This window comes from Protobothrops mucrosquamatus, unplaced genomic scaffold (assembly GCF_001527695.2).
Source record: "Protobothrops mucrosquamatus isolate PMUCROS unplaced genomic scaffold, P.Mucros_1.0 scaffold3608, whole genome shotgun sequence".
NCBI classification, from domain to species: Eukaryota; Metazoa; Chordata; class Lepidosauria; order Squamata; family Viperidae; genus Protobothrops; species Protobothrops mucrosquamatus.
The window spans coordinates 150257-163657 of NW_015389571.1; the positions used below are offsets into that span (position 1 = coordinate 150257).

The 13401-nt window shown below is 49.2% G+C and overlaps 1 protein-coding gene across 1 annotated transcript in view; it reads right to left on the reverse strand.

Annotated features, from left to right (window-relative positions):
- Window positions 1–13401, reverse strand: part of HDGFL2 (HDGF like 2) — a 36411-nt gene that overhangs the window by 10298 nt on the left and 12712 nt on the right. The window contains exons 5-11 of the mRNA XM_015827312.1: window positions 9842–9955; window positions 8149–8220; window positions 5147–5306; window positions 3869–3947; window positions 3363–3652; window positions 1383–1411; window positions 1015–1091 (exon numbers count right to left, since the gene is read on the reverse strand). Of these exons, the coding sequence (XP_015682798.1) occupies window positions 1015–1091; window positions 1383–1411; window positions 3363–3652; window positions 3869–3947; window positions 5147–5306; window positions 8149–8220; window positions 9842–9955 (821 nt within the window). The remainder of the gene's footprint in view (window positions 1–1014; window positions 1092–1382; window positions 1412–3362; window positions 3653–3868; window positions 3948–5146; window positions 5307–8148; window positions 8221–9841; window positions 9956–13401) is intronic.

Sequence of the window (13401 nt, forward strand, 5' to 3'; positions counted from 1 at the left end):
TTACAGAGAGTCGTAAGGACAGCTGAGAAGATTATAGGAAGCTCGCTTCCGTGATTCAGAGTGGAAGGTCCATACAGAGAGTGGTAAGAACAGCTGAGGTTATAGGAAGCTCGCTACCGTGATTCAGGATGGAAGGTCCATATAGAGAGTGGCGAGGACAGCTGAGAAGATTATAGGAAGCTCGCTTCCCATGATTCAGGATGGAAGGTCCATACAGAGAGTGGTAAGGACAGCTGAGAAGGTTATAGGCAGCTCGCTTCCCATGATTCAGGATGGAAGGTCCATACAGAGAGTGGTAAGGACAGCTGAGAAGATTATAGGAAGCTTGATTCCTGTAATTCAGGATACTGCTTATAAACGCTCATATGTGCTTAGAGCTCGGAGCATTGTTGGAGACCCCACCCCCCACCCCACTTCATGGTCTGTGCCAACCCTGATTCACGTTCACCTACATTTTGCCTTCACTTGCAGCTTGCCAATAACAGGGAGAGGGGTGGATGGAATGCGGGGGGGAGAGTAGAATGGTATTCAAGCATCCGCCCCCGTGCAACACTGCTGTCATCTCAAGGACACACTGAGCAAAATGAGCAAAACAGATTGGTGGACATTTTGGACTGTGCGTGGCCCGGAGGGAAAAGGGGGAATTAACTACAACTGCTTTTGCGCGGGAAACCCAGATCTGGTTTTGCTTCTTCTGTGCCAAAGGGATTTATTCAGTAAAGTTTTATATTAGGTAAAATAATGTTCCAAGGAGTTCCTTTTCCTGGATTCGCCATCTGGACAGTTGGCAGTTTGTTTCTGTTGGGGAACTCTGTGCTAGGGAAAAGTTTGTATGAAAATGCATACATTGATGGAAGGAATGTAAAAGCACACAACGCAATTGGATAAAAATGCTGTAGAGAAACTGGCCTGTGGGCGAACAAACTTCCTTTGCTTCCTTGCCACCCAAAATTAAGCTGAATTTCGAGGGGGGAAAACCGTGTCAACCTTAAATAACCCTGCGTGGACCCTCACCTGTTCCGAGACGCCTTCTCGTCTCCGTGGCCTCGCTTCTCCTTTTGACTTGATTTCTTCGAATGATCTGAGGACGGCTGCTTTTTCGGTACTTTTTTTACCTGTGTGGGGGGGAAAAGAAAAAAGAATTGGTCCCAGGCAGTTGAAAACTTCCTAGCCTTTACAAGCAGAGAACAACAAATTTGATCCAAAGATTGTCACTGGTTGAAATCCTGGCGCTCTTTGCAGACATGCTGGGCTATAAGAAACACCTTAACAAATCGAGAGGGAAATCCCTAACCTGTGCTTTTGTTTATTTTACAGGATTTATCCTTTTTGTAAGGGGGGCGGATGTCAACGCTGCTAACATCAGATGTTTTTGCTTTGACAACAGAGGGAAATGTAGCCATCTTTTTCCCTTTTGCTTTTAGAGTTAGATGATGCTGGGAGGGGGGGGATGTGAACGAGAATCTAGCTAGACATAACAACACTAAACCTAGCGTGAGAATCAAGGTTATTGTAACCAGAGCTGATAAAAAATTGGCAGCTGAAGAACTGGAGAGGAAGCCCACCTTCAAGCTAATTGGGGAATGTGATTTATGACTGTTAATTGGAGGAGGGAATTGTGCTTTGATACTATGTGCGGGGGGGGAATCAGTTTTTGGCTTCGATTATGCAGTGCCGATATTATGCTACTCAAAATAAAGATTCTTTTGAAGAGTTTCATCTGTTGGAACCATGACATTCTATCAGTAGCAATTCTGCTCTCTCTTCTGTCATTTTAGACTCGACAATTTTAGTGTTTTTTTTTTTCATGTTTCCTATGCAATAAACTGCCCAGAGTTGTTGGAAGCGAGATAAGACATCAAATCCATTTAATAAGTAAATATATAAATAAAATACACGAACTCCATCAGCATTCCATCTTTTCTTGGCAGCACGCTTGAAATAGAAAACGGAAGCTGATCAAATGGAAGAACTGACTTAATTTAATTAATTCAAGCAGATAACATTCAATCCGAAGAAAGCAGGCGTTGCAAAGGTGTAAAGGAGTAAAACTGCGGAGATGTGACATCCTGATTTTGGCAGCCGAAAAGCAAGGCGAGTATAGGTAGTCCTCGACTTACAACAGTTCGTTTAACGACTGTTCAAAGTTACAACGGCACTGAAAAAAGTGACTTGTGACTGTTTTTCACACGACCGTCGCAGCATCCTGGTGGTCACGTGATCAGAATTAGGAAACTTGGCAACTGACATGTACTTATGACGGTTGCAGTGTCCTGAGGTCACGTGATCCCCTTTTGCAACCTTCTGACAAGCAAAGTCAGTGGGGAAGCCAGATTCACTTAATAACTGTCTTAATAACTTAACAACTGCAGCTGGGTTTCATGCCTAAGGCGGAACTAGAACTCACTCTCTCCTGGTGATTGGCCCAAAGTCACCCAAATGGCTTTCACGCCTAAGGCGGGACTAGAACTCACTCTCTCCTGGTGATTGGCCCAAAGTCACCCAGATGGCTTTCATGTCTAAGGCGGGACTAGAACTCACCATCTCCTGGTGATTGGACCAAAGGCACCCAGCTGGCTTTCACACCTAAGGCGGGACTAGAACTCACCATCTCCTGGTGATTGGCCCAAAGTCATCCAGATGGCTCTCACGCCTAAGGCAGGATTAGAACTCATTCCTGGTGATTGGCCCAAAGTCATCCAGCTGGCTTTCATGCCTCAGGTGAAACTAGAACTCACCGTCTCCTAGTGATTGGCCCAAAGTACCCAGATGGCTTTCATGCCTAAGGCGGGACTAGAACTCACTCTCTCCTGGTGATTGGCCCAAAGTCACCCAGATGGCTTTCATGCCTAAGGCGGGACTAGAACTCACCGTCGCCTGGTGATTGGCCCAAAGTCACCCAGATGGCTTTCATGCCGAAGGCGGGACTAGAACTCACCATCTCCCTGTGATTGGCCCGAAGTCACCCAGTTGCCTTCCATGCCTAAGGCAGAACTAGAACTCACCATCTCCTGGTGATTGGCCCAAAGTCACCCAGCTGGCTTTCACGGCTAAGGCGGGACTAGAACTCACTCTCTCCTGGTGATTGGCCCAAAGTCACCCAGATGGCTTTCATGCCTAAGGTGGGACTAGAACTCACCGTCTCCTAGCGATTGGCCCAAAGTCACCCAGCTGGCTTTCACGCCTAAGGCGGGACTAGAACTCCCTGGCTATACCACACTAGCTCTCAAAATACAAGCCCGTGCACCAACAACCTGCCAGAACCTTTCTGTGCTGTGGCGGCTCCAGAACCGAAGCTCTGGCTAAGAAAAGGACCCTGGAAAGTGTCGCCCAGACCCCCTGGGTGTCCCCCACCCACCCACCCCTCAAGTTCACCTCTTTCTCTGCCTCAGAGTCCGAGGAAGAGGGGGCTGCCTTGTGCTGCCCCTTCTTGCTCCTCCTGGGGGCTTCGCTGTCCGCGCTGCTCTCGCTCTCCGCCGCCTCCGCCTCCCCCTTCTCGGCCTTCTCCCGCTTCCGCTCCTTCTCCTCCCGCTCCTGCTCCCGCAGCCGGCGCAGCTCCTGCTCCTGCTCACGCTTCCGCTTCTCCTCCAGCTCTCGCCGGCGCTCCTCGTCCCGCCGTTTCCACTCGCTAATCCGGTCCACGTCGCTGTCGCTGCTGGGAGGGGGGGCCAAAGAGAGAGGCGGGAGGAAGAGTCCGAGGCATGGGGGGGAATGTCAGCTCTTTGCTCGCCTGGAAGTTTAGCTCGCAACCCCCCCCTCCAAAAAAACCTCCCGGGACTATGGAAGGTGCCGTCCTGATGGGGCTCCTGGCCAGACCCGAGGGAGGGAGGGAGGGAGGGAGGGGACGCACAAAGTCTACGACTCTTACCTGTCGCTGCTGGAGCTGCTGGGAAGTCTCTCGAGTTTAGGCTTCCGGCCACGGGGCTTGGGGGGAGGCTTCTCGGCAGCTGGGGAGGAGGGAGGGAAGGAGGGGGGTTGGTTTGGAAAGAGGCATCTTGAAGTGCAGCTGTTCCTGAATCCAGGTACCCCCCCCAACCCCCACCCTAGAAGGCTAGTGTGGAAGAAGATGTGTCTCAGATGGAGATGGGGGGAGGGAGGGAGGGGAGGAAGCAAGGAAGGGAGAGAGAAGGAAGGAAGGAAGGAAAGGAGAAAAGGAGGAATGGAAGGAAGGAAAGGAAGGAAAAGAAAGTGAAAGGAAATCATGGAAGGGACGGAGGGATGGAAGGAAGGGAAAGAGGGAAGGAAGAATGAAAGGAAAGAAGGGGGAAAGGGAGGGAGGAAGGATAGAATGATAGAAAGGAAAATAAAGGGAGACAGGGAGAGAAGGAAGGAAGGAAGGAAGGGAAGGGGAAAAGGAGGAAGGGAAGGAAGGAAAAGAAAGAATGAAAGGAAATAATGAAGGAAGGAAGGAAGGAAGGAAGGAAGGGGGGAAAGGAGGAATGGAAGGAAGGAAAGAATGAAAGGAAATAATGGAAGGGACAGAGGGATGGAAGGAAGGGAAAGAGGGAACGAAGGAAGAATGAAAGGAAAGAATGGGGAAAGGGAGGGAGGAAGGAATAGAATGATAGAAAGGAAAATAAAGGGAGGCAGGGAGGGAGAGAGGGAAGGAAGGAAGGAAGGAAGGAAGGAAGGAAGGAAGGAAGGAAAAGAATGAAAGGAAATAATGAAGGAAGGGACAGAGAGATGGAAGGAAGGGAAGGAAGGAAGGAGGGAAGGAAGAAGGGATGAGGGAAGGAAGGAAGAATGAAAGGAAAGAAGGGGGAAAGGGAGGAAGGAAGGAAGAGAATGAAAAGAAAATAAAGGGAGGGAGGAAAGGAAGGAAGGAAGGAAGGAAGGAAGGGGGAAAAGGAGGAATGGAAGGAAGGGAAGGGAAAGAAAGAAGGAAAGGAAATAATGGAAGGGACGGAGGGATGGAAGGAAGGGAAAGAGGGAACGAAGGAAGAATGAAAGGAAAGAATGGGGAAAGGGAGGAAGGAAGGAATAGAATGAAAGAAAGGAAAATAAAGGGAGGGAGGGAGAGATGGAAAGGAAGGAAGGAAGGAAGGAAGGAAGGAAGGAAAAGAGGGAGGAAGGGAGAGGCACCATTGCCCAAGATAAAAACTACCCACGATCAGCCCAGCTCTGGCAGCCAATCCGGGCTCCTTACCTGCCTTCCTTCCCCGGGGGGGCTTCTTGACGGATTCATCCGAGTTGGAGTCAGAGTCGGACTTGGGAGTGGGGGCCCGGCTGCCCTCTCGGTCATTGTCCTCCTCCTCCTCCTCCTCGGAGTCTGCCTTGCTCTCCGAGTCGGAGGCCGACTCGATTTTCTGCTCACACAAAAAGCACGCTTAGCCACGCCAGAGGCGGCGGATCAGGGCCCTTCCGTCCCGCACAATGACCTTCCCCCCGAAAACCAAGCCTGCCTCTCCCAGATCTAACGAAGCAGGGGGCGCCTCTCTGCCGCACAGGAACTCTGATCGACGGCCTGATGTACAGGCAGCCCTCAACTTACAACGGCCACCGTTGGGACCAGAACTTCCATCGCTAAGCTAGGTGGTCGCTAAAGTGAGTTGCCCCCCGAATCGACAACTTCACAGGAAGTCCTCGCCTTACGACCACAAGGGAGCCCCAAATTTCTGTCGCTAAGCGAGACAGCGGCTAAGTGAATTTTGCCCCGTTCTGCCACCTTTCTGGCCACAGCTGTTAAGCGAGCCGCTGTAGTTGTTACGTTAGGTCGTTAAGCGAATCTGGCTTCCCCCGTTGACTTGGCTTGTCAGAAGGTCGCAAAAAGGGATCACGTGATCCCGGGACGCTGCGACCGTCACAAAGACGAGTTGCCAAGCGTCCGAATTTTGAACACGTGACCGTGGCGATGCCGCGACGGTCGTAAGAGTGAAAAGCGGCCGTATGTCACTTTTTTCCAGTGCTGTTGTCACGTTGACAGGGCACTAAATGAACGGTTGTAAGCCGTTCTCGCAGTAGCCCCACAGTCTTGCGATCCTGATTCAGGCGCTTGGCACCCGGCGTGAATTTACAACGGGTGCAGCTTCCTGGGTTCGTCACTTGCCGGCTGCCTTCCGACCAATCAAAGTCAATGGGGAGGCTGCCTTCCGACCAAAGTCAATGCAGAGGCTGCCTTCCGACCAATCAAAGCCAATGGGGAGGCCAGCAGGGGAATTCGCAAGTCAGGGGATGTCTCGCTTAACGACCATGGGCAAAAAAAAAAGAGGCAATCAGCTGCAGCCCTTAACAAACACACTGCTTAACGACGAATGCTCCGATCCCGTATGTGGTTGTAAGTTGAGCCCTACCTATATATTAAAGACAATGTGTGTCCCAGTTAGATGTGAAAGATCAATTCGACACGTCAAGGTCCAATTAAACTGCTTTATTGTTAAAATGCAATAAATAGGTAGATCCGATGTAAGTTGAGGACAGCCTGCGCTAGGCGCAACCGACGATGTCCCGAAGAAGAATTGATTGGAGGTGAACCTAGGCCAGGGGTAGGCAACCTGGGCTCTTTTATGACTCGTGGACTTCAACTCCCAGAATTCCTGAGCCAGCCATGCTGAGGGGAAAGGGAGAGGTTTCCAAGCTGAGCCATGCCGGCTCAGGAATTCTGGGAGTTGAAGTCCAGAAGTCATGAAGGGGCCAAGGTTGCCTACCCCTGACCTAGGGGATTCTAAAGAGTTGGGCCTTGTCCAGGCCAATGTTCCTCACCCTTGGCAACCTGAAGAAACCGTGGTTTAATCCAGCACAAGACCAACACATTGGATGGGAGGCTAAGCAGCCAGATGGGTGTCAGCAGGCGCCAAAGTTCAGCTCCACAAGTGAAAATCCCATTAAACTGATTTATTGCTAAAATACCTATCCACTCGAATCTTCTCAGTTCATCTTAGCACCTGCTACTGTGATTTCCTGAAAGTAAGACCCAGTTTTATTTTTATTTTTTCCCTCCAAAAGAGGGGGTGGTGGTGGTGGTTAGGGTCTTTTCCACTCATATTCGGCAACAACAGCCCCGCCCAGCCGGCACACTTTTACTGCAGCGTCCCCTGGCCTTCCGGAAAGGCCTCTGACTGCGAAATGCCGGCCGGGTGACGCCGCAGAAGAAGCGGGCCGGCGAGGAGAGGCAGGCTGCAACGGGGAGTGGGGGCGGGACGCGTGGGGCAGCACCCGGCCACACTAGCTTGATGTTTAGTCGTGCGCCTCGCTGCAAATCTGGGGCTTATTTTGGGGGTAGGGCAGGGGTCTGCAACCTTAAACACTCAAAGAGCCACTTGGACCCGTTTCCCAGAGAAAACACTGAGAGGGGGAAAACTTGTGTGCGCACGCGCGCACCCAAGGGATAGGGAGCTTGATTGAAGAGTTTAATTAAAAAGAAATAAAGTGCATGAGTTTTCTCTCTCTCTTTCCTCTCTTTTTCTCTCTCTCTTTCTCTACCCCCCTCTTTCATCTCCCTCTTTCCTCTCCCTCTTTTTCCTCTCCCTCTTTTTTTCTCTCTCTCTCTCTCTCCCTCTTTCCTCTCCCTCTTTTTCTCTCTCCCTCTCTCTCTCTCCCCTCTCCCTCTCTTTCCTCTCCCTTTCTCTCTCCTCTCCCCCCTCTCTCTCTCCTCCTCCTCTCTCTCCCTCTCTCTGATCTTCTGCTCACCTGGCAAGCTGGCTTCATGCTGTTCTCCAACAAGCTGACACACATTCTTATTAGGCTGGCTCTCTCCTGCCCTTCCTGCTTCCTGCAGAGACGCAGCCAAGGCAGGAACCCCACCCAATAAGCTTGTGAGCTCGTTGGAGAACTGCGTGAGGCCACTCTGTTTTTTACACACATACACAGAGAGAGAGAGGGGGGGGGGAGCGCAAGTGCCTCTCTTTTGGGCCCACCTCCCAAAATCAAGCTAGGGCTTATTTTCGGGGTAGGTCTGACTTTTGTGAAAACCTGGCAGGAGTTAGATACGGGTCAATGGAATTAAAGGGAGATTGGACTTCGTTCGCTTGTGGCTACGTAGGGATTGCAGGCTGATCCCTCTCTTGACCCCGACCCCTGCTTGTGTTACTCCTCCTACAGTTTTGTTTCTGATGTTGGTTACAAAGTCACAGAGTCTAAACCGAGCCTGGATTTCCAGAGATAATTGATAAAACTTCTCTAAGGAAGAGATTTGAAAAAAATCCTCTTTACCTTTTTCTTCCATCCTCCAGCGGGTGCCCGTCGCGAAGCCCTCGGAGGCGGTTTCTTCTCTGGAGTGAAGTCCTACATCGGGAGACACGGAATAGGACGTTGAAGCCCCCTCGGTTCCTAAATATTCCCCCCCCCAAACATTAAGGACGGGCAGAGGAGACTTCATTCCCTCTTTCAAACATACAGGTAGTCCACGACTTACGACGGCAAACTGGGGGCCAGGATTTCTGTTGCTAAGCAAGGCCGGGGTTAAGCGTGTTGCACCCGATTTTGTCACGGTTAAGCCACTCACAGCAATTGTTGAATCATGAGGTCATTAAGCCAATCAGGCTCCCCCCCCAATTGATTCTGCTTGTCGGATGCTGGCTGGGGAGGTTGCAAAAGGTGATCACATGACACACACACCCTGGACACAGCAACCATCGTAAATACATGCCAGTTGCCAAGTGCCCAAATTCTGATCACGTAACTGTGGGGATGCTGTGTCAAATGTCCAGTCTAATGAAGAGAAGGACGAGGGGGGACATGATAGCAATATTCCAATATCTCAGGGGCTGCCCCAAAGAAGAGGGAGTCAAGCTATTTGCAGGACAAGAAGCAACGGATGGAAACTAATCAAGGAGAGAAGCAACCGAGAACTAAGGAGAAACTTCTTGACAGTTAGAACAATTAATCAGTGGAACAATCTGCCTCCAGAAGCGGTGAATGCTCCAACACTGGAAGTTTTTAAGAAGAGACTGGACAGCCATTTGCATGAGGTCCATCAGAAATTAGAAATCAAATATAAAGTATATGTCACGGACGCAATACAACTGCATTGTTCTTATTTTGAAGGAGACTGCTAATTTTCAATATACGTTATGTGCAGGTGTGCGTGCCTACACAATTGCACAGCCTGGTTGGTTCGGCCTTCCCCAACAGTCCCAGTTTCTCATGGGACCCCCTTTGGAAAATTAATTGCCCACCCCTGATATAAAAGGTTCGCAGACTTCCTTTCACCCCTATAAACTGTTTTTGAATGACTAAATAATTTCTTCCAATTATTACAATTACCAGCATGGATCCATACTGAACACAGCCGAAATGATAGAATCTTAGGGCTGGAAGGGACCTTGGAGGTCATCTAGTCCAACCCAAGTCCCTGTGCCATTTCTGACCAACGTCAGTCTCTTCTTAAAAACCTCCAACGATGGATATCTCAAAAAAGTTAAAATCCTGGCAACTGGACCAAAGTTTGTTAATCAGAAACGTTTCATTACTCATCCAAGTAATCAGTCAAAAAAATTTTTTTAAAAAAAAATTAGTCACGTTGGAATGTACCAATTCCAACTGCAGGGGTTTTCTCCCCAAAATTTCTCCAGTTTGGTTTCTCCAGTGTTGGAGCATTCACAACTTCTGGAGGCAAGCTGTTCCACTGATTAATTGTTCGCACTGTCAGGGAATTTAGTTCTCCTTAGAGTAATAATAATAATAATAGTAATAAAATTGGAAGGGACCTTGGAGGTCATCTAGTCCAATCTCCTGCTCAGGCAAGAATGACTTTTATATAAGAGAGAGGAAAAACGTGTCTCAAAGCTTGGGGGTGGGGTGGGTGGGAAAATACAACAGCTCCCACTCATATTATGGTCCCTCCACCTTCTCTAAAATAACTCCACAGATCACAAAGTAAAGGCTCTATCCACATAAACCCCACCTGGTCACTGTACTTTTCCGATTCAGACGAGCTTTCGGAGTTCTCCTCCGAAGGAGAGGGGCTGGCCTGCTCAAGGTCACTTGAAGATTTCCTGGGTCGTTTCGCTACCGGCATCTAGGAGAGGAGAAAAGGAATTAAAATCTGGACGCTGCATCAGAGATGGCCTAATTTATTCCTTTCATTTTATTTTATTTACGATAAGCTTTAATGCCACTTTTTTCTGTGAACACACTGGCACACGTTAAAAAATGAAATTCTGATGTTTGCTCTCAAAAGAATACATACATACATATATGTGTGTGTTAAATTTGGATTGCTAACAAAGAGTTAAAGGGAAGCTGATATAGCTGTTTCGAGCTCCTTAGCTCTCATCAGCCAGCTACACCCTTCTTAGATTTGAACCTGGGCTGCACTTACATGTGTGTGTGTGTGTGTGTGTGTGTGTATATATACACACAAACGTACATACACGTACAAACACACATACATGCACATATTCACGTAGTCCTTGACTTACAACAGTTCGCTTAGAGGATGTTCAAAGTTACAACGGCACTGAAAAAAGCAACTTACGACCATTTTTTCACACTTACGACCTTTGCATTAACCCCGTCGTCCCCGTGTTTTACATTCGGATGCTTGGCAACTGACTCATATTTACGACGGTGACAGTGTCCCGGGGGGCGTGTGTGTGTGTGTGTGTGTGTGATGTGATCCCCTTTGGTGACCTTCTGCCAAGCAAAGTCCCTGGGGAAGCCGGATTCATTTAACAACCGTGTGACTGAGTTAACAACTGCAGCGGCTCCCTTAACAACTGTGCGGCAGGAAAAGGTCGTAAAATGGGGCGAATGTTTCATTTAGCAGCAGAAATTCTGGGCTCAACTGCGTGGACCTAAGTCGAGGCCATGGTTTTCCCAGCTGCAATGTATGACTGTGAAAGTTGGACCATAAGAAAGGCTGACCGCCAAAGAATGGAGGCCTTTGAATTCTGGTGCTGGAGAAGACTCCTGCGAGTCCCCTTTGTACCATATCCAGGAAGCCCTCGACTTCTTGTTGTTAGTTGCGAAGTCGTGTCTGACCCATCGCGACCCCATAGACAATGTGGAGAGAATGTGTAGCGTCCCCAGACAATCCTGCGGACCCTGCTCAAGCTTCTATGCCACGTCCAGGATAGAAGGGAATGAACTGCCAATAATCTTTTCTGCTGTCCTCACCACTCTCTGCACCCCCTTCCTGTCCGAAGCAGGGATGCTTCCAAACCAGACAGTGATGCCGTATGACAGGATGCTCTCGATCGTCCCTCTACAGCAAGCGGTAAGGATGAAAGATTTATAGGTAGTCCACGACTTACAATCCTTCGTTTAGCGACCGCCCAAAGTTACAAATGCACCGGACAAAGTGACTGATCGTCGGCCCTCGCGCCGATGACCTTTCCGGCATCCCCACAGCCATGCGATCAAAATTAGGGCGCTTGGCATGAATTTGCAAAAGGGTCATACGATCGCCACTTGAGACTTTTTAAATTGGGGTCGTAAGTTGAGAACTACCCGTTACCAAGTGGACCTAGTCCCAGCAGAGCCCAAGACAGAAGTACTAATGATATGGCACAGGGCTTTTCAACCAGTGGTACGGGTACCACCTGTGGTACATTGGCACCTGGCAGGTGGTACGCGACCATCCTAGAAAAGTGGTAGCGGGGGAGGGGAATGAGCTGAACCGGTGGCAGCACCACACACGCCTGAGCGAGAGACGGCTGGAGCTGCAGGGCTGTCAGGGCTCAGCGGAAGTGCCAGGATCAGTGCCAGGATCCAGCTGGAGCTCGACACTGATCCTGGTGCTTCTGCTGAGCCCAGAAGAAGCGCCGATCAGCTGGAATGTTGCAGCATCTCCAGGGTCTTGTGATTTACATTCAGATGCTTGGCAACTGATTCATATTTATGACGGTCAGTGTCCCAGGGTCATGTGAAGTGACCAAAACCTGCTGCAACCACCCAGCAGACGGGGGGAATAAAAACCAAACACCCCCCCACCCCACCCCCCCTGCCAATCCTCAACAGAAATGCTCACAATGAAAACCTCGGACAGGAGGAAGAGCACCGCCGGACGGGCAGGCAGGTGTCTTGCACGGCTGTGGCTTGGGGGGCACTTTTTTCAGTGCCATTGTAACTTCGAACAGTTACTAAACGAACTGTTGTAAGTCGAGGACTACCTGTACTTTATCACTTCCCCCCCCTTTTTTTTTTGGTCATCAAGTTTTTGACCCCTTGCTAGGCGACTGGTGGTACTCGTATGTTGCCGTATCCTAAAAGTGGTACAATGGGTGAAAAAGTTGAAAAGCCCTGATATGGCATACTGGTAGTCCTCGGCTTACGACCACAAGGGAGCCCAAAATTTCCACGGCTAAGCAAGAGAGATGTGAATTTTGCCCCATTTAACAACCTTCCATTTAACGACCTATCCACAGTCGTTAAGAGAATCGCTGCAGTTGTTAAGTTAGCAACACGGTTGTTAAGTGAATCTGGGCTTCCCCCATTGGTTTGGCGGGTCAGAAGGTCGCAAAAGGGGATTACGTGACCCCGGGATACGGCGACCGTCGTAAATAGGAACCGGTGGCCAAGCATCCGAATTTTGACTACCTGACCGTGGGGATGCAGCAACGGTCGTAAGTGTGAAAAAAACATTAGTCGGTTTGTTCACCAACCGAGCAGTTGTGAAGTTGAGGACTCTCTGTATATGCCAGTCCAATCGCGATCAATTCTGCGTGATGTACTTAACTCCGTGCAGGAATCAGCTTGAAACAAAGCGCGTCAAAATACATAATTAAAATTCCTCCAAGGCGCCACTGGGGACAGTCAGTCCCAAACAAATATTCCCACCGCGGGAGGATCAAAAAGGCATCGCAATTCCCAAAGCAAAGATGTTCATGTTTTGGAAAATTCAAGGAGTCCAGAGACGCAGCCCATCTCCAGGGGAATGTATTCCAGAAAAGGGCATTCAGCATCTGGGGAGGCCTTACTTGTGGGGCTAGAGATGATTTGAGGCTTCCGTGGGTGAAGAAAATCTCTTTTTCCAGATCAGGGGTCTTCAAACTTGTCAACTTTAAGACTTGTGGACTTCAACTCCCAGAATTCTGGGAGTTGAAGTCCACAAGTCTTAAAGTTGACAAGTTTGAAGACCCCTGCTCCAAAATTTTAACAGATCGGCAAAATTGTCAGTCATCCTAAAGGGCATTCAAGGTGATAAACCAGCATCTCGAATTGCACCCAGAGGCAAAACCTCTGGGCAGTTCTCCAAGCAGCAGAATTAAGCAGCTTTAAAAATATATATACTATTTTTGTAACAAAATTGTCAAAGTCTGGAATATCTTACCCGATTCGCTTGTCTGTGGTATTAACTTCCAGCGTTTTAAATCTAACTTAACTTCTGCGGGCCTCGCCCCATATTTAAGACGTTCCTAAGGGGGTGCAGGGTGCGTAAATGCACTGACGGGCCTATCGTCCCCGTCAGATTTTAATTTCTTTTTGTCATCTTGCTCGTTTGAATTTGCCATTTTCGTTTTG